This window comes from Chelonia mydas, chromosome 7 (assembly GCF_015237465.2).
Source record: "Chelonia mydas isolate rCheMyd1 chromosome 7, rCheMyd1.pri.v2, whole genome shotgun sequence".
Lineage (NCBI taxonomy): Eukaryota > Metazoa > Chordata > Testudines > Cheloniidae > Chelonia > Chelonia mydas.
Genome location: NC_057853.1, coordinates 122197625 through 122222683, shown reverse-complemented (window position 1 = coordinate 122222683; position 25059 = coordinate 122197625). Strand labels below are relative to the sequence as shown.

Genomic DNA, 25059 nt, shown 5'->3' with positions numbered 1-25059 from the left:
GAGGTGAGGTTGCAAGTGAGCGTCAACATCAGAGGCAGAAGCTGCGCTTTCTCCCGGCTCCCTTTGTGTGTCTTCGTCTCGGTTTGTCTGAAAAGAAGCAGGATCGGGCTTTAACACCAGTAACAATGACGCCAGCTCCAGCCCGTCTCAACTTGCTGCTTCTCTTCCCCCCACAAGGATGGCTATTACCACCTCGATACCAGCTAAGAGCCTGTGACATGGGGGGCCTTGCTAAAGCCTCTCTCCAGCGAAAAGGGAACGTTGTGTCCCTGGGGTAGGCTCAGCGGCAAGCCTTGGTTAATGTGTCACAGTTCTACGGCTTTAACCCGCCCCCATTCCTTCCCGTAGCTCTAATGAAGGGCTGCAAGGTAGGTGGCTGGCTGGTGGGTTTGCCCTGGGCCCCAGCCGGGGTACCAAACCCTGAACCGGCTTTAAAACGGTCTCATGTTGGACAGTGCCTGGGTCAGGTGGGTCCTGCTAAGACCTTCGGCTCTTTGGGCCCATAGAGTCCATTGAAATTAAACCCACGCAGTTTAGGGGGTGCCAGTCAACACAGCGCAACTGGAACCCCCTCTGCTCACTGACCCCAGTGGAGCAATGCAGATTTACACCAGTGGGGATCTGGGCCCATGAACGTTAACGGAGCAATGCAGATTTACACCCCACTACAGAAGGGATGTGGACAAACTGGAGAGAGTCCAGCGGAGGGCAACGAAAATGATCAGGGGGCTGGGGCACATGATTTACGGGGAGAGGCTGAGGGAACTGGGATTGATTAGTATGCGGAAGAGAAGAATGAGGGGGGATTTGATAGCTGCTTTCAACTACCTGAAAGGGGGTTCCAAAGAGGATGGATCTAGACTGTTCTCAGTGGTAGCAGATGACAGAACGAGGAGCAATGGTCTCAAGTTGCAGTGGGGGAGGTTTAGGTTGGATATTAGGAAAAACTTTCACTAGGAGGGTGGTGAAGCACTGGAATGCGTTACCTAGGGAGGTGGTGGAATCTCCTTCCTTTGAGGCTTTTAAGGTCAGGCTTGACAAAGGCCTGGCTGGGATGATTTAGTTGGGGATTGGTCCTGCTTTGAGCAGGGGTGGGACTAGATGACCTCCTGAGGTCCCTTCCAGCCCTGATATTCTATGATTCAGTGGGCATCTTGGCCCATTAACTCCAGTGGAACAATGCAGATTTACACCCATGGGGATCTGGCCCATTGCACCTAGCACTGAAACAGGGCTTGCTCCGTAGCTGGTCTGACCAGGGGGAGCGCAGCCAAATGCAAGGGTCCCTCATGTGAATGCAGCTTCCCTTGGCTAAGCAACCACGTGTCACGGAGTCCCCGGGCGATGCTCTGGAACTGCTCCCTACAAAGCCAGGCAGGACTCTGGGGCATTCGCCTTCCTGTGAGCAGCCTGTCTGCAGGACACACAGCTCACCCGGCTTCCACCTTCCTGGGTCTGACCTCGGAGCATTCAGCCTCCTCTGCCCCTCCGTGCGCTTCCCACAGCGAGTCTGCCCAGGTGGGGTCCTGGGGAAGCCAGAGGGTCCTGCCCCCAACTCCGCAGTCAGACGGGACTCTCAGCCAGCCAGTAAATCAGAGGTTTATTAGACGACAGGGACATGGTCTAACACAGAGGTTGTAGGTGCAGAGAACAGGACCCCTCAGCTGGGTCCATTTTGGGGGGCAGTGAGTCAGACAACCACGTCTGCCCTTCACTCCATGTCCCAGCCAGCCCCCAACTGAAACTCCCTCCAGCCCCTCCTCCTCTGGGCTTTGTCCCTTTCCCAGGCCAGGAGGTCACCTGATTCCTTTGTTCTCCAACCCTTTAGCTCTCACCTTGCAGGGGGGAAGGGCCCAGGCCATCAGTGTCCAGGAAACAGGGTGTCGGCCATTGTCTGTGTCCAGACCCCTGCACACACCTGCCCTCTAGGGCTCTGCAATGATCATACACCCTTACCCCACCCCCTAGATACTTAAGAACTGCCTAGGGGAAACTGAGGCACCCCCACACTATTCAGAGGAAACATTAAGAACAGCCCCACTTCGTCACACCACGCCAGCCCAGGTGGGGGGGGGGCCTAGCTCCTTCTGCCGCCCGCTGCCCCTCGGTGCTCCCAGGTGCGTTTCTGCCCCTCTGTTGCTGCAGGGCGCTGCTGCCAGCTGGGACCGTTGTGGCTGCCAGTGCAGGGGAGAGGGCAGGGGCTGTTATTGTGCTACATTACCGGGGGGGTCGGGGTGCTGGCTGGGGTCACGCACCTGGTGGGCGCTGGCTGGGGTCCCATGCCCGGGGGGTCGGGCACTGGCTGGGTGTCCCATGCCCAGGGGGGTCGGGGCGCTGGCTGGGGTCCCATGCCCAGGGGGGGCCAGGCGCTGGCTGGGGTCCCATGCCCAGGGTGGGCCAGGCGCTGGCGGGAGTCCCATGCCTGGGGGGGCCGGGTGCTGGCTAGGGGTCTCATGCCCGGAGGGGCCGGACGCTGGCTGGGGTCCCATGCCCGGGGGGGGGCCGGGCGCTGGCTGGGGGGGTCTCATGCCTGGGGGGGGGCCAGGCGCTGGTTGGGGTCCCATGCCCAGGGGGGTCTGGACACTGGCTGGGGTCCGATGCCCAGGGGGGTTGGGGCTCTGGCTGGGGGGGTCCCATGCCCAGGGGGGTCTGGGCGCTGGCTGGGGTCCCATGCCCAGGGGGGTCAGGCATGGGCTGGGGGTCCGATGCCCAGGGGGGTCTGGACACTGGCGGGGTCCAATGCCCAGGGGGGTCGGAGCTCTGGCTGGGGGGGTCCCATTCCCAGGGGGGTCTGGGCGCTGGCTGGGGTCCGATGCCCAGGGCGGTCGGGGCACTGGCTGGGGTCCCATGCCCAGGGGGGTCCGGGCGCTGGCTGGGGTCCCATGCCCAGGGGGGTCTGAGCACTGGCCGGGGGTCCCATGCCCAGGGGGGGCCGGGCGCTGGCTGGGGTCCCATGCCCAGGGGGGTCGGGCACTGACCGGGGTTCCATGCCCGGGGGAGTCCGGGAGCTGGCTGGGGGTCTCATGCCCAGGGGGTCGGGGCGCTGGCTGGGTGTCCCATGCCCAGGGGGGTCTGAGCGCTGGCCGGGGGTCCCATGCCCAGGGGGGTCGGGCACTGACCGGGGTTCCATGCCCGGGGGGGCCGGGCGCTGGCTGGGGTCCCATGCCCAGGGGGATCGGGCACTGGCCGTGGTCCCATGCCCAGGGGGGGCCGGGCACTGGCCGGGGTCCCATGCCCAGGTGGATCGGGCACTGGCTGTGGTTCCATGCCCAGGGGGGGCCGGGCACTGGCTGGGGTCTCATGCCCAGGGGGGTCGGGCACTGACCGGGGTCCCATGCCCAGGGGGGTCGGGCACTGACCGGGGTTCCATGCCCGGGGGGGCCGGGCGCTGGCTGGGGTCCCATGCCCGGGGGGGTCGGGCACTGGCTGGGTGTCCCATGCCCGGGGGGGGCCGGGCGCTGGCTGGGTGTCCCATGCCCAGGGGGATCGGGCACTGGCCATGGTCCCATGCCCAGGGGGGGCCGGGCACTGGCCAGGGTCCCATGCCCGGGGGGGTTGGGCACTGGCCGGGGTCCCATGCCCAGGGGGATCGGGCACTGGCCGTGGTCCCATGCCCAGGGAGGGCTGGGCGCTGGCCGGGGTCCCATGCCCGGGGGGGTCCGGGCGCTGGCTGGGTGTCCCATGCCCAGGGGTCGGGGCGCTGGCCGGGGTCCTGCCCCCCCGCTGCTCTGGGCTGCCCCCAGCATCCCTAGGCTCGGCCTGTTTGTCCCGACTCCCGGGCCCCAGGTCGCTGCGCCCCGAGCGCGGAGCCGGGCTGGGGGGATCGGGCTGCGCCCTGGGAGCCCGGCGGACGGTGCCTGGCGGAGCGGGGGGCGGCCAGCGAGCGGCGGCCCCGGGCCGGCTGGGTGGGGGGCAGGCGGGGGGCAGGTCCCTGGGCAGGAGCCGCCCCCCGCCCCGCCGCCTGGCAGCGCCGCAGCCCCCAGCCCGGCTCCCGGCAGCGCCGCGAGGCTCCGCACAGGTGAGTGGGGGACCCGGCGCCCCGGAGTGGGGGTGCCGGACAGACGGGGGGGGGCGGACAGACGGGGGGGGCGGATAGACAGGCGGGGGGTGCCGGACAGATGGGGGGGGGCGGATAGACGGGCGGGGGTGCTGGACAGACGGGGGGGGGCGGACAGACGGGGGGCGGATAGACGGGCGGGGGTGCCGGACAGACGGGGGGGGCGGACAGACGGGCGGGGGTGCCAGACAGACGGGGGGGCGGACAGACGGGCGGGGGGTGCCGGACAGACGGGGGGGGGGGCGGATAGACGGGCGGGGGTGCCGGACAGACGGGGGGGGGCGGATAGACGGGCGGGGCTGCTGGACAGACGGGGGGGGCGGACAGACGGGGGGCGGATAGACGGGAGGGGGTGCCAGACAGACGGGGGGGGGCGGACAGACGGGCGGGGGTGACGGACAGACGGGGGGGGCGGACAGACGGGCGGGGGTGCTGGACAGACGGGGGGGCGGACAGACGGGGGGCGGATAGACGGGCGGGGGGTGCACGCGAGAGGTCCCCGGCGCTAGAAGTCGGGGGAAGCGCGGGGGGCGCCCCACAGCACGGGGGGATGGGGGAGGTGCGGGGTGAACACTGGCAATGGGGGGGGTGGAGGAGGGAAGGGGAGAGGTGTGCCCCAGAAGCACGCGGGGGGGGGGCTGTGGTGTGTGTGGGGGGTGAAGGCTGGCAGTGGTGGGGGTGGAGGAGGGAAGGGGAGCGGTTGTGCCCCAGAAGCACGCAGGGGGGGCTGTGGTGTGTGTGTGGGGGGTGAAGGCTGGCAGTAGGGGGGGGTGGAGGAGGGAAGGGGAGGGGGTGTGCCCCAGAAGCCCGGGGGGGGGGGCTGTGGTGTGTGTGTGGGGGTGAAGGCTGGCAGTAGGGGGGGATGGAGGAGGGAAGGGGAGGGGTTTGCCCCAGAAGCACGGGGGGGGGGGGGCTGTGGTGTGTGTGTGGGGTGAAGGCTGGCAGTAGGGGGGGATGGAGGAGGGGAGGGGGCCGGGTGTGCCCCAGAAGCACACGGGGGGGGGGGGCTGTGGTGTGGGGGGGGGGAAGGTTGGCAGTAGGGGGGTGGAGGAGGGAAGGGGAGGGGTTTGCCCCAGAAGCACGGGGGGGGGGCTGTGGTGTGTGTGTGGGGTGAAGGCTGGCAGCAGGGGGGGGATGGAGGAGGGGAGGGGAGGGGGTGTGCCCCAGAAGCACACGGGGGGGGGCTGTGGTGTGTGTGGGGGGAAGGCTGGCAGTAGGGGGGTGGAGGAGGGAAGGGGAGGGGTTTGCCCCAGAAGCACGGGGGGGGGGCTGTGGTGTGTGTGTGGGGTGAAGGCTGGCAGTAGGGGGGGATGGAGGAGGGGAGGGGGCCGGGTGTGCCCCAGAAGCACACGGGGGGGGGGCTGTGGTGTGTGTGGGGGGAAGGCTGGCAGTAGGGGGGTGGAGGAGGGAAGGGGAGGGGTTTGCCCCAGAAGCACGCAGGGGAGGCTGTGGTGTGTGTGGGGTGAAGGCTGGCAGTAGGGGGGGTGGAGGAGGGGAGGGGGCCGGGTGTGCCCCAGCAGCCCCTCCATCTGCCCCAGGGGGAAGGGCCCTCTGCTCAGGGCAGCTCCTTGTGGAGCAGCTTCCTAGAAAGTCGTTCTCCCCGCTAGCCCGGGGAGGTGCTGCCAGGTCCCCCCTTGGTCGTGCAGGGAGCCCTGAGTATCCTGGTTCCCCCACCCAGGATGTGTCGAGGGACAACCTGGGGAGACCCAGGAGCGGTGGCCTGTGCCCTCCCTGTACCAGGAAAGGGGCAGAGCCGGCTCCTCGGGCGGCCCCTGGGGAGCTCAGCCCCACCTCCACCAGCTCGGGGCAGGGCAGCTCTGCGAACCCAGCTGTGCTCTGGCCCGCGAGCAGTGCGGACCCAGCAACGCGGCCTGCAGCCTTAGGGGCGCAAGCCTGCCGCTAACCCGCGTCACAAACCCACATGCCGCGTCCGCTGCCCCGTGCCAAGAACACACCTGGCTCTGGTGCGGCCAGGCCCTGCCAGGTCAGCGCGGGCGGGCAGGCCTCTGCCCCTCGCCCTGAACAGCCTCGCCCTGGCAGCAGCTGCAGCCCAGGGGTGTGGGGTGGGGGTCGCTATGTTTCCCGGACACTTCCAGCCCCCGGCGAGGACGTGGTGCGGATGGCACTGTGGGGCTGAGGGCCAGGACCCAGGGAGAGCGCTCCCTGCTGGGGGAGCTGCCCGGGGGAGCCTGCTCGCTGCGGGGCCGTGCAGTGCGCTGGGACCTGGGGCTGGGCCCACCGACGGGAGCTGGGCTCTCAGACCTGCCCCCCCCACCAGTGCTCCTCCCCCGGCCATGGTGAGGGGCCAGGGGGTGCAGCCCAGCAGCCTCCCTCCCCCGCTTTGTTCCCAGCTCCCTGTATCCCGGCTGCCTGGCTCTAGCGCTGATCTAGGCTGGGATCCTGCTCCAGCCGCCTTCTGCGGGGCCAGGGGTCTGCCGCCGTGGGGGCACAGCGGCACCCAGGCAGCTGAGTGGATGGCACACTACGGCCTGCCGCCCTCCCCAGCCCCTGACGTTGGGGCAGCGTGGGCTAGTGGGCAGGGCTGGGGCCAAGGACTCCTGGGTCCTCTCCCCAACCCTGCCACTGCCTCCCCCAGCAGCCCCTCCGGCGGGAGAGGGGGAGCGGCCAGCGTCTGGGAGGGCTGGGAAGGGGCCTGGTGTTCAGGGTGGTGGGCAGGGTGAAGCCACCGAACCGTCCCCCCCCCCCCGGCCCCTCGGGGCCCCTCTGCAGGGAGGGAGACAAACCATGACAGCTCATTGCTTTCCCTCGAGGGGCCGGCGGCTGCAGAGCCTAGGAGTCCGGCTGAACCAGGAGAAACCTGCCCCGAGTCCACCCCGGGGCCCTCACCGATGCTCCCGCGCCTTCCCAGCATTCCCTGCTCTCCCCCGTCGCGGAGGCAGGACACAGCGCTCGGCTGAGGGGGGTCGGATTCTGAAGCTGCGTCTGCAGTTCTCTTGGCCCTGGAGAGTGAACCCAGCTCCTTGGTGAGGCCCCCCGGCTCCCCAGGGCCCCCCGGCTGCCTGGATGGCCCCCAGCTCCAGCACCAACGGCTCTGAGCCCCTGGGTGCTGGGGCCAGCGACTGCCTGGGGTACCTGACCGCTCCGAACCACTTGGCCGGGAACAGCACCGCGGGGGCCCACGCGACCCAGCCAGACCCCCAGCACCTCCTGATCGGCGCCACCACCAGCTGGACATCGTCGCCTACCTGTGGGCCCTCATTTGGCTGCTGGCCCTCCTGAGCTCGGCGCCCCTCACCGTGGTCTACGGGAAGGCGTCAGCCTGCATCCTGGACTACACCTCCACCCGCCGGGAGAAGAGTGTCTTCCTCTCCACCGTCTGCGAGATGCTGGAGCCCGAGCCGTACGTCATCTACAAGAGCATCATCGAAGCGTGCAGTGTCCTCTGCTTCCTGCTCCTCCTGGCCGCCATCGTCACCTTCCACCTCCTCATCTTCCGCCACCTCAGCCGGACCCGCTGGCAGCGGGAGGAGATGGGCCTGACCCACCCCTGCTCAGGGGGCTTCTCCGGGCAGGTCCGCCAGCCCCCCGGGAGCCTGCCTCCGTCGGAGAAGAAGGCCCAGCACCTCATGGGTGAGTGACAGCCTCTGAACGGTGCTCAGTGTTTCCCCGGCGCCTTCTGGCCCAGGGCCCTGCAGCACTTCCCTGGGGCAGGGCATGTCTTCAGCCCATTTCACAGGTGGGGAGGCCGGGGGGGGGGCGGGCGCGGAAAGACCCCACGCTTCCAGACGTGGCCTCTCATCCCCAGTGACAAGTTCTAAGAGGCCACCTCTGAACACCTGGGGCCTGATTCTTAGAGCTGCCGCATACCCGGAGCCCCCGGTCAGGATGCATGCTCGGCACCTCTGAAAGTCGGGCCCCAGCTGGCTCAGACCGAGCCCCAAACTCAGAGGCCACTTTCAGAATATCTGGGCCTAAGTGACTTGTCCAAGTCACACGAGTCAGTGGCAGACCCGGGGCTAGATCAATGTATTATCACACCCACGTCCACAGAGCAGCATCACATCCTGCTTGTTTTATCACATCGTGTACTGCCCCACGCACTGCACCTGGGGCGGTCCGGTGGGCCTGGGCCTGCGGTGGTCTGGTGCACCTGGAGCGGTTCAGCGCGGCTGGGGCAGTCCAGTGAGGCTGGGATGGTCCAGTGGGCCTGGGGCAATGTGGGGGGCCTGGGAGGGTATCCTGCCCCTCCTCCAGCCCCTTTGAAAATCTAAACCATATTTTGAGACTCGTTTTAATCAGTAAAATAAATAATTTGTATTAACGAACTGGAGGAGTGAAAAGCTGCATAAATCCGACTGCCACATCCAATATCCAGGGTGCACCTAGGAGTTAACCAGCCCCCGTGCAGGGAGAGAACGTCAAGCCAATACATGCTCCTAGCAGAGTCATCCCGACAGCGTCAGCCGCTGATGCACCGGTCCCATCTGCCCCGCAGGAAGTGCAGTCCTGACACTGCTGTTCTCAGTGTTGTGGCATGAAGAGCGCCGGCCTGGCTCTGTGTGGTACAGACACACAGGGAGACGTGCCCCCTGCCCCAGGAGCTCACAGTCCACACGCAAAGCCCAGTGTAACCTGTGCTATGGCACGGTGACCAGCGCCTCCGGAACAAAGAGACCGTCCTGTCTCCACTCTGAGTCAGACGCCTCCAGAAGGCTGAGCAGACGCCTCTGCCTCCTTCCAGCCGCGCGTTCCGTTCCCGGGTTCTGCTCCGCAGGTGGCTGGCTCGCTCAGCGCCCTGGCCGGGCAGGATCCTGGCCACTAGTGGGGATTGCCAATTCCCTCACGCTCCCTTTGCAGGAAAGAATTCCTGCAGCCACGAATGGAGTCGGTCCCCGCGGCAGCCTCTGTGCCGAGCACAGTGAACACTCTCTTTGCAAATCTCCCTTGTCGGTGGGCTCATCCCTCCTGGGGGCCGGAGCTGAGCCAAACCGCAGGGTCCAGTCCCAACCCTGTCTACTTCCCTCATGGCCTGGCCCGGCCCCATCCATAACCAAGGCCCTGTGGCTCGTTCAGCATGTTGGACCTAAATTATTCGATAGGGACCCTGGAATCGCTTGGCAGGCACCAGAATTCAGTGGCTCTGCTCCCCCAGCCCTCTCTCCCTTACTGCCCCCTACTGCCCAGTCCAGTGCAATCCGTACAGCTGGTTAATCAATCATTCCTTGTACGCTGCCCCAGGATTTTCATTGTGCTGCAGGCTTCTGTGTGGTGGTGAGCAACTGGGAGGGGCAGGCGGAGATCTGGGGTAGCTGGGCACGGCTGCTGGGGCATTTGGCACCGAGGGAAGTTGTGGGAGTTGATCTGGGGGGTTGGCGCATAGGAGGCAGCTGAGGATCGCAGTGCTGGGAGGGGCTGCATCTCCCCATCCCGCCCTCAGCTGGGCAGGGCAAGAGGTGACGTTAAATGTGGAGGAGGAAGGCTGAATTCCTCATTCCCCATCCCAGGAAACATTGACTGCAGCTCCTGGCCCCTGAGCCCGTATCAGAACATAAGAACGGCCAGACTGGGTCAGGGCAATGGTCCATTGAGCCCAGTGTCCTGTTTCACAGTGGTCGGTGCCGGACGCGTCCGAGGAAATGAACAGAACAGGCCAATTATCGAGTGATCCATCCCCTGTCGTCCACTCCCAGCTTCTGGCAAACAGAGTCTTGGGGTTGTGTCCCTGGCCATCTTTCTAATAGCCATTGATGAACCTGTCCTCCAGGAACTGATCTAGTTATTTTTTAACCTAGTTCTACTTTTGGCCTTCACAGTATCCCCTTGCAATGAGTTCCCCAGGCTGACTGTGCTTTGTATATATATATATATATATGCTTTGCAAATACTTCTTTGCGTGTGTTTTCTTTAAACCTGCTAGCTGTTAATTTCATTGGGTGATCTCTGACTCGTGTGTTATGTGAAGGGGTAAATAACACTTCCCTGCTCACTTCCTCCACACCAGTCATGGTGAACACTGCCAGTCTTTTTAATCTTTTCTTGTACGGAAGCTGTTCCATACCCTGATCATGTTTGTTCCCCTTCTCTGTACTTTTCCCAGTTCTAATGTATCTTTTTAGAGATAGAGCCACCAGAACTGCCTTCACGGTGTGGGCGTGCCATAGATTTATAGAGAGGCATGATGATATTTTCTTTGTTATTATCTATCCCTTTCCGAAAGGTTCCTAACATTCGGTTAGGTTGTTTGACAGCCACTGCACATTGAGTGGATGTTTTCAGAGACTTATCCATGGCAACTCCAAGATCTTTCTTGAGTGGGAACAGCTAATTTAGACCCCATCATTGAGTATGTACAGTTGGGATAATGTTTTCCAATGTGCATTACTTTGCATTTATCAACACTGAATTTCATCTGCTATTTTGTGGCCCAGTCACCCAGGTTTATGAGATCCCTTTGTAACTCTTCACAGTCAGTTTAGAATTTAACTATATGAGTAATTTTGTATCATCTGCAAATTTTGTCACCTCACTGTTCACCCCCTTTTCCAGATCTTTTATGAATAGGTGGAACAGCACTAGTCCCTGTACAGATCCCTGGGGACTCTTTCCCCCCCATTTTTCCATTGTGAAAACTGACCATTTATTCCTACCCTTTGTTTCCTGTCTTTTAACCGGTCACTGATTCTTGGGCGGTACCTTCCCTCTTAGCCCATGACTCCTTAATTTGCTTCGGAGCCTTTGGTCAGGGACCTTGCCAAAGGTTTTCTGAAAGTCTAAGTACACTATATCTAGGGCCCTACCAAATTCATGGTCCATTTTGGCATAGGATTCAAAAAACCATAAATTTCATGATTTCAGCTATTTACATCTGAAATTTCACAGTGTTGTAATTGTAGGGGTCCTGACCCAAAAAGGAGTTGGGGGGGGGGGGGTTGCAAGGTTATTGTAGGGGGGGTTGCGGTTCTACCACCCTTACTTCTGCCCTGCTGCTGGCGCTGGTGCTGCTTTCAGAGCTGGGCAGCTGGAGAGTGGCGGCTGCTGCTGGCCGGGAGCCCGGCTCTGAAGGCAGAGCCCCGCCAGCAGGAGCCCAGAAGTAAGGGTGGACTGGTCTGTATTCACAAAAAGAAAAGGAGGACGAGTGGCACCTTAGAGACTAACCAATTTATTTGAGCATAAGCTTTCGTGAGCTACAGCTCACTTCATCCGATGCATTCAGTGGCCACATCGGTTGCAATGAGCTGCAGCTCACGAAAGCTGATGCTCAAATAAATTGGTTAGTCTCTAAGGTGCTACAAGTCCTCCTTTTGTTTTTTGCGAATACAGACTAACAAGGCTGCTACTCTGAGAGCTGGTCTGGTATTGCCACCCTTACTTAACATAACAGTCCAGAGTCCAGTCAGCAGGCAACGGGATGGGTTTATTGGGGCCAAACAAGCATGTTTCAAAGCCCTTCACACAGTCGGGCTATCGCTATACGCTGATAGAGTTTTCCTCTTCCGCTCCCCCAGCTGCTGTTCTAGTCGCTGGAACCCCCTCCTTCTCCTGACCCCTAGCACCCCACGCCGACGGAGCTCCCTCTTCCCCCTCCCTCTTCTTGGCAAACTGAATTATACTTGTAGTGTCCCTCCCCTGGTACCACCCTTCCAGTGTATGGTCCTGTTCCGGTCTGGGGGCCTGGGGGTGATGGAACACCTCTTTTGTATCTGGTGAGAGAGGTAAGGAGCGGGGTTACTTGTGTCCATGGTCACTTTTTTGCAGACTTTGCATCTTCTCTTAACACCTTCCTGCTGCTCGATTAGCCCCTTATCTTCTCTTGTTACTGAAAGGTGCAGCCTTGTGCTTTCCCTTACATTCTCTTGCTTGCTTATTTAGCTTGTTTAAAAGCAAGGACAGAAGCAAGATTATTATTGTTTAGTTTTTATTTTATTTACTTTACATTCTTCTAACGATCAGCAGTGAGATGGTTGAGTGTGGAGGGTTAAAATCTCAAGGAACCCCTCAAGATGAAATCCAGTAAACATAAAAAACATTTTAAGAGTAATCTCTCTGCCCATTAGCACTTGGCTGATTTCTGCCGATTTACATCCCATTTTCTTACTTCTAAAATGTTTTTCTCTTCCCTGTTTCTACATGACATAGTGACACTACCTATACAGAAAGCATTGTCACATGTACAAAAGAAATACTGAAAAAACAGAGAAATTAAACCGTCTTTCTGACCTCTCTGTTATAGCGAGCTGAGGTGTTAATTGCGACAAGAGCAGGTTAAAAATATTCAAGTGGAAATGTGATTTTGAAGTTTATCGTGATAAACAAGGTGTAATTTTTCTCTTCCAGAGCTGTGGTTTCAGGCTCTTTGCAGACTCAGGCAGGTGTCACTGTGTTGGTCACAGTTGGGTCACGTTTTGAAAGTTTTCTTTGAAACCAAAAGGGCAGAGAGAGACATTTTTGTAATGAAATCTGAGTTTGGGGGTGCAACTGTGCATCAGGTTCTAAAAGAGGGACAATGATATGGTCATTTCCATGGTTGCATAATCCCATTATGCAAGGAGCCCTGTGCTATGCGGCTGGGCATTAATCTCTCTCCTCTCTTCCATGCAGGTGCTGTGGTGGCTGCGTTTTTCTTTTGCAACTTCCCCGACACGGCGTCATCCCTGATGCACATTTACATTCACAGCTGGAGCACCAGCGTCCTGGTGCTCTACACCTGGCTGAAGACCTACCTCTCACTGCCTCTCTGGTACCTCAACAGTGCCCTGGACCCCCTCCTCTTCTGCATCTCCTCAGCCTCCTTCCGCAACGCCTGCCACGAGAGCCTCCCCCCACTCCTGCCCTGGATCAGTAAGAAACTGCAAGGCTCCTGTGTCAGGTCGGGAGGGCAAGTGCCCAGGACTGGAAGATCTTTGTGGACCTTAAATTCCATGAAAGGGGAGCAAAGCAAATCCTCCAGAGATTCTCAGCCCAGTGAGCCACAGCTCCTTTCCTGTGGGAAGAGAGCGGGCCCAAGAGCCTCGCCCAGTGCAAACCCAGCCTGTGCACAATAGAGAAAGCCATGCATTATTCACAATGTCCTGGCACAATTGTGTGAGAGATACCCTGGTGCACATGCATTCGTGCTTGCACACTTTCCCCTCCTCCCGGGTGCTAGGGGACCAAGTGGAGGCTTACTGCAGCAGGGATTGCAGCTGGTGTAACAGCTGACTAGCTAGCAGTTCCGCTGTTCCGTTGTTGCTCTTGTGTGGAAGTCTGTTGCTGAGTTGTTTGTGGCGTGTTTGCTGTTGTGAGGCGTTTCGGTCACTATTGTGGTGCATGGCTCAGTCTGTGTGACACAGTGTAGGCTTTAGAGTAGCAGCCGTGTTAGTCTGTATCTGCAAAAAGAACAGGAGGACTTGTGGCACCTTAGAGACTAACCAATTTATTTGAGCATAAGCTTTCATGAAAGCTTATGCTCAAATAAATTGGTTAGTCTCTAAGGTGCCACAAGTCCTCCTGTTCTTAGTGTAGGCTTTGTACCTGCTTGAAATCTAGTTGTGTATTCTCTTCGTGCTGGGCAGGCTAATATTTTGGAGGGCTATTGCAACAGGAGATAGGAACAGGTGGAGGGCAATGGCTCCCTCCTTCTCCAGTTAGGGTTTCCCCCAACCTCAGTTTGATCAGGTTTCCTTTGTTCCAAGAATGGATGCAAGATACTGATACGAATCCCAAAATCCTTTGGGACATGGAGTCAACTCCCCAAAATACCACAGAATCCCAGAGCAAACCCTGAGCTCCTTATGGTGCTATCTCCCGGTCCTTACTCAGACACAACTCCCACTGGAGCCTGGAGCTGGTATTTCTATGAAGGAGAGAATGGATCCCAAAGCCAAAACCCTGGGTATACAATGGCAAGCTGGGCCTGGAGTCTCTGGCATGGTCCCTGGATTCTGCATGGCTGTGAGGCAGCAGTTGGGAAATTTGGCAGGAGCTTAATTTTAATTAAAAAGAGAGTTTTTAAATTAAATCTGAAAGTGCACAATCCAATCAGCAGTGTCCTCTGAGTTATTCTGATATTACATTCCATTTATCTGATGCTGTCCCACACTTTAGATGTTGGTAGTGAAAATAAGTAACTCATTGGAGTGGCCAAGGGAGCTGCATGTGCATTTGAGAGAGACACACAAACACTGGGGCTTTTGGCATGAGGGTAGTAAGGAGGCAGCTGGAGATGGTGAGACTGCACATTAGCTAAAAGAGCGGCAGTGAAATAGTTAAACATATTGACATTTAAATACTCTTTGGCATTAACACCCCATGTGATGATGGAGCAGCCCACCTTTCTCGGAGCCAGTCTTTCAGGCTGCCTGCTGCTTCTTGACCAAAACACTGCTTCACTTCACCTGGCCCATGTTTTCAAGGTTACCTGTACAACCAGAAGAGACCTTGAAGCATCATTGTTGGAAATGCAGGCTGAGATTGAGGAACACAGTTCTGTGGCAGGGATGGATTCTGTGGCAAATCCCATGGGCACAGAATACAAGGTCATATCCACAAGACAGAATACAAGGTCATATCCACTGTGAATTTTTTTTTTTTTTTTTTTTTTGCTTACTATTTTAGCTGACTCGGGTCAGAAGTTAGACTTCAATGGGGGTTTCCCTGAGTGAGGACTGAGAAAAAAGGCAAGATCTTATCAGGATCTGGCCTCATAAAAGAGTTGTGTCTGTCTGTATTGAAGGCTGTACATCAGAATACCAGCTTCTTGTTGCGTGTCACGCTTCTGCTTCAGCAGCCCCAAATCAGGTTTGTTTCTTTCTGGCATAATGCATTGCAAACTGCTGCTTAATTCTCTGCCCACTCTCCTCATTCACTGTCTTCCTCATCCATCTGGTCCTTACTCCTAGGTTTCTCTTTCCCAGATGGTTTTATTTTCCCAGATGCATCAGCTGCATTTATCCAAGTTGAATCTCATCTGTAATTCCCTGCCAATATTTCTAACATACGTAACCTTTTGTATAATTTCTCTGTCCTCCTGGCGGATGCAGCTTCTCTCAGTTTTGCATCATCTGAAGATTTTGTCGCGACCTGCTCCCTTTTTCAGCTCATTTAATAAATAAGAAAAGATAAGACCTACCACCCCACCACGAAGCACCTCACCAGACCCACCTCCAAGTCAGTCCATATGCCATGGTCATTTTATGGCTCTATTATTGTTAGTTATTTGTCAAGCAGTTTCTAGTCTATGTGACCATGCTCCTATCCAAGACAGCTGGAATTCTATCGTTTAATATGATTTTGTGAATCACCGTATCCGGTGCTTTATTAAGGCCAGAAACCTGCTGTGTTCTTTGTCCAAAGATGGTCAATTCTGTCAAAAAAAAACCAACCCAGGTTTTTGACATGACTTGCTCTTCCTACACCTCCAGTGTTGTTTATTGCTCATGTTCTGTCAGGCTCCAGGAGCCCGGTTTGTAAAGGTGGTGAGGTTTTATGGATCACTGAATCCAGCTGGTGATGTGGGTGCTCAGCACCTCTGAAAATCAGGCCTTAAATGTTGCAAGCCAGATTATCCCCCTGAAAACTGCATAGCAGGGTCTCTCCACATGCAGACCTCTGCCTGCTTAGGTGGACGTTTGTATGTGTGTTGTCTCTGTGGCACGTTCCTCCCTTTCCCCTGCACAGGAGCTGTGCAAGTTGGGAGGGAGTGGATTCTGGCTGGGCACCTTCCCTCAAGTCATTGAGGTAACCAACATGAGCTAAGGGGACCCCGGAGCAAAGGACCTGGTTTCCTCAGCAGGGGAACCAAGCCACCGCCGCAGGAATTCTAAAGGCACTCGGTGAGTTCCAGCTCCCTCTCTGCCCTCCCCTACATCACGCACCAGTGGTTCTCAAATCTTTTTTTTCGCGGACCACTTGAAAATTGCTGAGGGTCTCAGCGGACCACTTAATGATCTTTCCAAATGTTGTTTGTACCCTTAGCTGTTGTAAAGTGCAGCCACAGCCCTGGAGCTGGGGAAAGTCGTCTCTTTCTCTGGCTGCCAGAGCCCAGCATGTCCAAAATTTCCCCCACCCCCTCTTCTCACCCCACTGCCCGCTATTCCCCCAAGGACACCTTACATGTGTGTCTTCTCCAGGGTCCAGACCTAATTAGTGGAGCCACGCCTGTGCGGCTCCACTAATTAGGTGGGTGGCCCTTTGTTCTCTTGTGTGCAGCCGCCCAGGCGGGCACCTCAGAGGGAACTGTCCACGGACCTCCTGAATGGAGCTCGCGGACCACAGTCTGAGAACCTCTGACGTAGGCTAATGGGAGAATGGGTCCCACAGCGACTTCTCCTCTTACTGCCGACCCCTGGTTTGACTTGGGTAGGAGTTATCCTCCCCGGCCAGACTCGCCCGTCAGTTGCTCAGTGAACGGGGAATGACGTCAGGCCAGGCTGGGCTCTGCTGCACCCGTGTAAATCCAGACTAACTGCCTTGACGTCGGAGGAACCAGGTGTAACAGCAGGGGTGGCCCCAGCAGAACGGAGCGGGGGGCCGGGGGTACGAGCGGTGTCTCAGATCTGCCTCGGACTGTTCCGCCCTGGGGTGTGGGCAAGCCCTTCCCCCGTGCGGCCCCTGGCTGTGCAACGGGGACAAGGACCCCCACCCCCTTTGGAGGGGCCCTGGCCTGCCCATGTGCTGAGGGCTGCAGCGAGGGGGGGACCTGAGGTACCCCCCTGCCCCTGGCCACACAGAGGGGCTGCCACGTCCCCACTGCCTTGGCCTGTGCCAGCCCAGGCAGCGTTGGCAGCTGGGGAACCCCTGCCCCCTCCCCCCCACAGGCAGGGGCTGCTGCACCCCCACCCCCGCGGCTTCCCCGCCCTGGGGCGTGTCCTCAGCCTGGGGGCGGGGCCTGCTGATCCCCCTCCCACTCAGGGAAACTACAACCCCCAGGACCCTTTGCGCAGCCGGCGGCGCCCGGCCGGCCAGCGCGCGCGTCGTCTGTTGACTATTCGAACCGGCCAATGGCGGCCCCGCTCTTTGGGGGCCCCGCCCCGGGACGGCGCTCGCTCCAGCCAATCGCGTTGCAGGGGCTGGGGCGCGGAGGGCCAATGGGGAGGCGGAGCGGCAGGTATGAGATGGCGGCGGGGAGCCGAGGAGCCGCTGCGCGGCGGGGCGGCAGGTAGGTGCGCGGCCGGGGGGGTCCGGTCCGGTCCGGTCCGGTCAAACCCCGCCCCCCGCGGCTCGGCCTCTGGCTGGCTCCGGCGGGGGCGGGGGGGCCGGAAGGGGGAACGCTGCTGGGGGCGAACCGCCCCTCCCCCCCCGGCGCCGGTTCGCGGGGCGCGAGCGGGCCACGGCTCCTGGGCTGCCCCCCCGCCCCTCCCCCACACACGGTCTGTCGCCGCCGCCGCCGGGTTCTTGGGCCGCCGCCAGCCGGAGGCCTCGGAGACGAGCCTGAGCTGCCCCGGCGCCTGCCCTGCGAAATGCGGGGCGGGGCGGGGGGGTTTATCTGCGCCGCGGGGGCCGGCCGCCGGGGCGCTGTGCCGAGAGGTGTCCGAGCAGCGGCCGGGCCCCGCAAAAGGAGCAGGGGGACTTGTGGCACCCTAGAGACTAACCCATGTACCGGAGCCTCCGCTTTCCTGAGCGAGAGCCCACTTCATCGGATGCATGCTGTGGAGAGTGCAGAAGACATTATATACACAGAGACCGTGAAACAATGCCTCCCCCCCCCCTCACTCTCCTGCTGGCAATAGCTGATCTAAAGTGACCACTCTCCTTACAATGTGTATGATCATCAAGGTGGGCCATTTCCAGCACAAATCCAGGTTTGCTCTCCCCTGCCCCCCGCCCCCCCAAACCCACTCTCCTGCTGGCAATAGCTGATCTAAAGTGACCACTCTCCTTACAATGTGTATGATCATCAAGGTGGGCCATTTCCAGCACAAATCCAGGTTTAACAAGAACGTTTGGGGGCGGGTAGGAAAAAACAAGGGGAAATAGCTAACTCCAGCTCAGCCAGCGGGTGGTATTTTGTCAACAACTGGGCCAATGAGGAGCATTTACACATGCTGACTTTTAGTGACAAGGCTGTGTGGACACAGCTTTGTTGCTAAAAGCTGCGTGGTGTAGACAAGCCCTCTGAATAGTTTTTCCAAACTTGAAGAGCTCTGTGGAGCTTGAAAGCTTGTCTCTCTCGCTGGCACACGTTAGGGCTTGACAAAGCCCTGGCTGGGATGATTTAACTGGGAATTGGTCCTGCTTCGAGCAGGGGGTTGGACTAGATGACCTTCTGGGGTCCCTTCCAACCCTGATATTCTATGATCTATGATAGTCCACCAAAACGGTGGTTCTTAACCAGGAGTCCGGAGAGGTCTTCCAGAGGGTACATCAACGCCTCTAGATATTTGCCTAGTTTTACAACAGGCTACATAAAACGTTAGTGAAGTCAGTACAAACTCAAATTTCATACTGACAATGGCTTGTTCATACTGCTCTATATGCTGAAATGTAAGTACAATATTTATATTCCGCATAATTTATTTTATAATTGCATGGTAAAAATGAGAATCGGCCATTATTCAGTAATAGTGTGCTGTGCCTCTTTTGTGTTTCGATGTCTGATGTTGTAAGCAAGTTGTTTTTAAGTGAGGTGACGCTTTGGGTACGCAAGACAAAGCAGACTCCTCAAATGGGTAGAGTAGTCTGTAAGGGCTGAGAACCACTGCAATAAAAGATCCACTCACCCACCTGGTCTCTAATATCCTGAGACCAATACGGCTACACTAACCCTGTGTCCAAATGCCTACTAAGAGACCGCCCCTGCCCCAGAGAGCTCAGTCTAAACAGCCAAACCAAAAGAGGGAAGTACAAGTGCAATCCCTATTTGAGAGGAAAACTGAGGCAAATGGAGTTTAGGTGAGTGGTGTGTGGGTCTGCAGGAAGCTTGTGGCAGAGCTCCTGGTTCAGTGCATCTTGTCTCTCTGAAAATGCCTTATCTGAGGACAATCTTGATATCACTCACCCTTCTACCCCCCGCCCTGGGCAGTGACACTTACTTAAAATCTAGCATGGAGACAGACTTACTTAAAAAAAACAAACAAACAAACCCACAACACATTCCTGTCCTGTTGGGCAACCCTCCAGACCCAAGCTCCAGCAGGGTTCTTTCTGCAGTTATTTCTATGACTGCATGTAACACCCCCTCCTGCTCTTATCCAGGGCTTTGTTGGGCTTGGACAGCAGGATCCTTGTTCTTCTACACTCCAGTACATTGTCTGCTCGGAAGAGGGGGTGGGGTAGCATTACTTGCCCACACAATCCAAAGCAGCATCTAGGTGCCTCCGTCTACCCAGCATAGTCAGTGTCCTTGTTCTAGTGATCATGTTCGTGGCACTGTGTAAAATGTCACCCCACATTTGAACTGGGGTGTGTCTGTGTGTCCAGAGGTGCCAATCAGGAATTGATTCCTCATTGGGCTGGGCACTGTGTGCAGGAAATAACAAGCCCCAGCCCCCAAATAGCTTACAGTGTAAGGCAGAGGGTCCCCAAAGTGTGGGGTGCAACCTCTCTAGGGAGGCATGGAGGAGTGTCTGGAGTGGGGGGGGGGGGCAGCCCAAGAAACCCTGCCCAGGGGTGGGGAGGGATCGCCATGAAGCCCTCCCTGCTCTGCTCTGATCCTGCCTCCAGCTGCGTCCCTGGTCCCAGCCTTGGTGCGGTTCTACTCCCATGCCCACACCAGCCGCTGGTCGTGGCTCCATTCCCGACCTGAGACCAATGCTGGGGGCAAAGCCGGGAGCGGAGCCGCACCTGGCTGCAGCTCTGCTCCCACTCCAGCCTCGGCCCCTGGCTGTGGCACCTCTCCTGGCCACAAGCCTAGCCTTAGCCTCAGCCACCTTACCCCTGTTCCTCCTCCTCTTTCTCTTCTTCCCTCCTCCCCCCACTGCCCCGGTGTGGGGACACAGACAAGTAAGGGTGGGTGGGGTTTTAGGGACAGCTCATCTAAGCATATAACCAGTGGGGAAAACAAATGGGGGCGGGGGGAATAGGTTGGCACTGAAATGGCTCTTTGATGTATTAAGTAGCAGTCACACTGAAGTCCACCAAGGCTTGATTATGTGACACATTTGGCCCCCATTGCTCCTTTCCTGGCCATAGCTGGTGTCGGACACTTCTCCCTCCTCAGCAAATAGCTCTCTCTCTATATATATATATTTATTTTTTTAGCAGGTTCATGCAGCTTTCTCTTAGTTACTTTAGAACTTATTCTCCTTTAGTTCTTTCTCTCACCTCTGGCTCTGGGACTTTGGCTTCTGGAGATAGGTCCATTTGCCTGCGTCACTCCCATTCTGTTGCTTTCAGGCATTGTCCTTTCTGTGAGGCCCTTGCATAGAGCCAGCAAGCACACATCCTGGTTAAATTGCAGAACTGAACCAAACTTGCATAAAATTACTCTCTAAACTGTTCACAGTGCCCCTTCTCTGTTCCATACAGAGTTCTGTTCTCCATAATCCAAGCTGTCTGTATGAATCGGTGTAGGGGAAGTAACTGGGAGAAAGACAGGTTTCAGAGCAGTAGCCCTGTTAGTCTGTATCCGCAAAAAGAACAGGAGGACTTGTGGCACCCTAGAGACTAACACATTTATTTGAGGTTTCGGCTTTCATTTTGTTTTTCAACACAGAAGTGTTGGCTTCTCCCACAGGGGGTGTTGCAGCCCCGTCACCCTGTGGGGCAGGGCAGCAGATCCTCTTGGTCACCACCATATAAGTGGCATCCGACGGGTAACACATGCATCCGATGGGGTGAGCTGTAGCCCATGAAAGCTGATGCTCCAATAACCTTGTTAGTCTCTGAGGTGCCACACACCCCCTGTTCTGTTTGGGGAGAATGATGGAGGCTATTGCAGCCCATCCAGCTGTTTGTTTCAAAGGCTTATGGCCTGGCGGGATCCTCCACCTCTGTGGGCTGCAGCTTTTGTCAGGACGACGCTATTTTATTATCTGCACTTGGCAGGAAAGTTGCATCCTTCTCTTCCTGATGCAGAGCCCTCGCTCCAGTGCTCCTGGCCTTTCCCGCCTCCTGGCTGGGTGAGAGCAGTGTGCACTGCGTGGGGGCGTTCTCCTCGGACCGTTCAGAACTGGCAGCTCGTGCAGGATGAGGCAGGCTGCTCCCTAAGAGCACAGCACAGGGGTAACTGGCTGCCAGCCCTCTCCCAAGAGACGTTTTAATGGGCTTGCCTTTGGCTTCCCTCCCCTCTCTCCCTGTGTAATGACATGGCAGCTGTGATCCTCTGAGGCAGGAAGTTCTGGGTGGCTCTGGACCTGGCTTCTCCCCCGGCTTTGCCAGAGCTCAGCTTTGATCCTGACATTATTCTGCTTTGTTGTGGAGACTTCTCAACATTTCGCGGGTGGGGTTGGTACCCTGCAGGGGACAGCTGGGTTATGGGCTGGCTCGTGCTTTAGGGTGGGAGAGGCCCTTTGAGGAGGACCCTCCTTAGACTCACTTCTGTCTGGAACTTTTTTAACATGTTTGATTTAATGTGTGTAATTTACTTTTGTAAAAGTGCTGAGGGGATTATTGATAGTGCAGGAATCTCTGTCAGTGCTCCCTGGGTTTGCTTGAGTACATGGAAGAGAAATCTGATGCATCCCTCTGGTCGTGGCTCAGTCACGAAATACATGTTTCAGGGTGGGGGGATCCCCCACCAATTTCCAGATTCTGAGGACAGCTTTTTTTCCCCCTGACATCAACTGCCTTGCGTCCATACAAGTTATTTTTTGATTTATCTCTTGTCTTATCCTGCTTTAATCCTCTCTGCAAGCGGCATAACACTAGTCGGGAATGAGTATATATTCTGGTATATGGTTCATGTGGATACATCCCCATTTTGAATTAACTACCTCACTTCAAGCCGTCCTCCCACTGCTATCCCACTCTGTACTACTTTATACCTAGACTAGCCTGTCTGTTTACCCATGTGCCCTCCACTGCTCCAGGGTCCTCTTGTCCGGATGTCACCTGCCTATTTAAATGCTGTTTGCAGTGGTGTTGTAGCCACATTGATCTCAAGAAATGAGAGATACAAGCTAGGTAAGGTAATATCTTTTATTGGACCAACTTCTTTTGGTGTTTGGTTGAAGGTCCAAACTTTCAGGTTCTAAAGTTTGTACTTTCCACCAACAGGAGTTGGTCCAGTAAAAGATATTTCCTTACCTACCTTGTCTCTGTCTCTCTCCTCTCTCTTTAATTGCTAGCATATGGCCAGGTATGTCCCTTTGTGATTCTACCCTTTGGTAAGTTCACATACCTGAAGTCCATTCTAGCAGCCATGCCTGTATTTCTGTGTGGCCCTGTCTGGAGGGCCTGAGTGTCTTTGCCCTCTGGGGAGAGGAGCATGTCAACCCCCATCTTAACAGCCCTTACCAGGATGTGGATATTACAAGTGGCTATTGGAACAATTGTGGGAAAAGGGGCACTCCTGGGACGCACCCCTGTGCCCACCAAAACCAAAGCTCAAGCGGAACTATGAAAACGGGACCAAAAGAGGGACCAAAACAAGCCCATCAGTAATGCTCCTGCTACATGTGCATATTCAGAGGAGCTGGATTGGATTTTTGCCAGGTCACTGCAGAATCCTGCTACGTTGTGGCTGTTTAGAACTGGCCACAGACCCTGTGAAGAAATTTCCCCAGACAGCTACGATATTTTCAGCACACCTGAGCCAGAGACCCATGAAGAGACACTCCCAGAGATGGTCCCTGAGACGCAGGTGGATTGCTAGCCGCACACTACTGGGAAGGAAACCTCCACCAATAAGTATTCCGTGTTGCGTTACAATAAACTGTCTGGGTACTGACTGTATAGGAGGATTTAAGTAACTTTGTTCCAGGGACTGCTAGATGCTGCCTTGTTGTCCAGATACCACTAATCATAGAATCATAGGACTGGAAGTGACCTTGAGAGGTCATCTAGTCCAGTCCCCTGCGCTCGTGGCAGGACTAAGTATTATCCAGACCATTTCTGACAGGTGTTTGTCTAGCCTGCTCTTAAAAATCTCCAATGACGGAGATTCCACAGCTTCCCTAGGCAATTTATTCCAGTGCTTAACCACCCTGAGAGTTAGGAAGTTTTTCCTAATGTCCAACCTAAACCTCCCTTGCCGCAATTTAAGCCCATTGCTTCTTGCCCTATCCTCAGGGGTTAACAAGAACAATTTACCTTCTTGGAACAATCTTTTATGTACTTGAAAACTGTTATGTCCCCTCTGTCCTCTTTTCCAGACTAAGCAAACCCAATTTTTTTCAATCTTCCCTCATAGGTCATGTTTTCTAGACCTTTAATCATTTTTGTTGCTCTTCTCTGGACTCTCTCCAGTTTGTCCACATCTTTTCTGAAATGTGGCACCCAGAACCAGACACACTACTCCAGTTGAGGCCAAATCAGTGCAGAGTAGAAGAACTACTGCTCATGTCTTGCTTACAACACTCCTGCTAAGACATCCCAGAGTGATATTTGCTTTTTTTTTTTTCTTTTTTTTTTTCAACAGCGTTACACTGTTCACTCGTAGTTAGCTTGTGGTCCACTATGACCCTCAGATCCCTTTCCACAATACTCCTTCCTAGGCAGTCATTTCCTATTTTGTATGTGTGCCACTGATAGTTCCTTCCTAAGTGGAGTACTTTGCATTTGTCCTTATTGAATTTCATCCTGTTTACTTCAGACCATTTCTCCAGTTTGTCCAGATCACTTTGAATTTTAATTCTATCCTCCAAAGCACTTGCAGCCCCTCCCAGATTGGTATCATCCGCAAACTTTATAAGTGTACTCTGCAAGCCAGTATCTAAATCATTGATGAAGATATGGAACAGAACCAGTCTCAGAACTGACCCTTGTGGGACCCCACTTTTTATGCCCTTCCAGCATGACACTGTACCACTAACTACTCTCCGCAAATGGTTTTCCAACCAGTTTTGTACCCACCTTATAGTAGCTCCATCTAGGTTGCATTTCCCTAGTTTGTTTGAGAAGGTCATGAGGGACAGTATCAAAAGCTTTACTAAAGTCAAGATATACCACGTCTACCGCTTCCCCCCATCCACAAGGCTTGTAACCCATCAAAGAAAGCTATCAGGTTGGTTTGACACTATTTGTTCTTGACAAATCCATGCTGATTGTTACTTATCACCTTATTATCTTCTAGATGTTGGCAAATTGATTGCTTAAGTATTTGCTCCATTATCTTCACGAACAAGGTCAGCTCCCAGACTACTGCACTGGGCAGCACAGCATGGGGAGGAGGTGACCAGCCCTCTGTGGAGAAAGAAGTGGTTCGGGACTATTTAGAAAAGCTGGACGAGCACAAGTCCATGGGGCCGGATGCGCTGCGTCCAAGAGTGCTAAAGGAGTTGGCGGATGTGATTGCAGAGCCATTGGCCATTATCTTTGAAAACTCATGGCGATCGGGGGAAGTCCTGGATGACTGGAAAAAGGCTAATGTAGTGCCCATCTTTAAAAAGGGGAAGGAGGAGGATCCAGGGAACTACAGGCCAGTCAGCCTCACCTCAGTCCCTGGAAAAACCATGGAGCAGGTCCTCAAGGAATCAATTCTGAAGCACTTGGAGGAGAGGAAAATGATCAGGAACAGTCAGCATGGATTCATCAAGGGCAAGTCATTCCTGACTAATCTAATTGCCTTCTATGATGAGATAACTGGCTTTGTGGATGAGGGGAAAGCAGTGGACGTGTTATTCCTTGACTTTAGCAAAGCTTTTGAGACGGTCTCCCACAGTATTCTTGCCAGCAAGTTAAAGAAGTATGGGCTGGATGAATGGACTGTAAGGTGGATAGAAAGTTGGCTAGATTGTCGGGTTCAACGGGTAGTGATCAATGGCTCCATGTCTAGTTGGCAGCCGGTGTCTAGCGGAGTGCCCCAAGGGTTGGTCCTGGAGCCGGTTTTGTTTAGCATCTTCATTAATGATCTGGAGGATGGTGTGGATTGCACCCTCAGCAAGTTTGCAGATGACACTAAACTTGGGGGAGAGGTAGATACGCTGGAGGATAGGGATAGGATACAGAGGGACCTAGACAAATTG

General features: G+C 56.4%; 2 protein-coding genes across 2 annotated transcripts in view; both read left to right on the top strand.

Annotated features, from left to right (window-relative positions):
* LOC119566876 overlaps positions 1–15706 on the top strand; it is a 33222-nt gene extending 17516 nt beyond the window's left edge. Inside the window, exons 5-6 of the mRNA XM_043551968.1 lie at positions 7115–7648; positions 12617–15706. Of these exons, the coding sequence (XP_043407903.1) occupies positions 7115–7648; positions 12617–13059 (977 nt within the window). The 3' untranslated portion in view covers positions 13060–15706. The remainder of the gene's footprint in view (positions 1–7114; positions 7649–12616) is intronic.
* Positions 15707–17002: 1296 nt separating this feature from the next.
* ARHGAP19 (Rho GTPase activating protein 19) overlaps positions 17003–25059 on the top strand; it is a 59585-nt gene continuing 51528 nt past the window's right edge. The window contains exon 1 of the mRNA XM_037905285.2: positions 17003–17153. Within this exon, the coding sequence (XP_037761213.1) occupies positions 17083–17153 (71 nt within the window). The 5' untranslated portion in view covers positions 17003–17082. The remainder of the gene's footprint in view (positions 17154–25059) is intronic.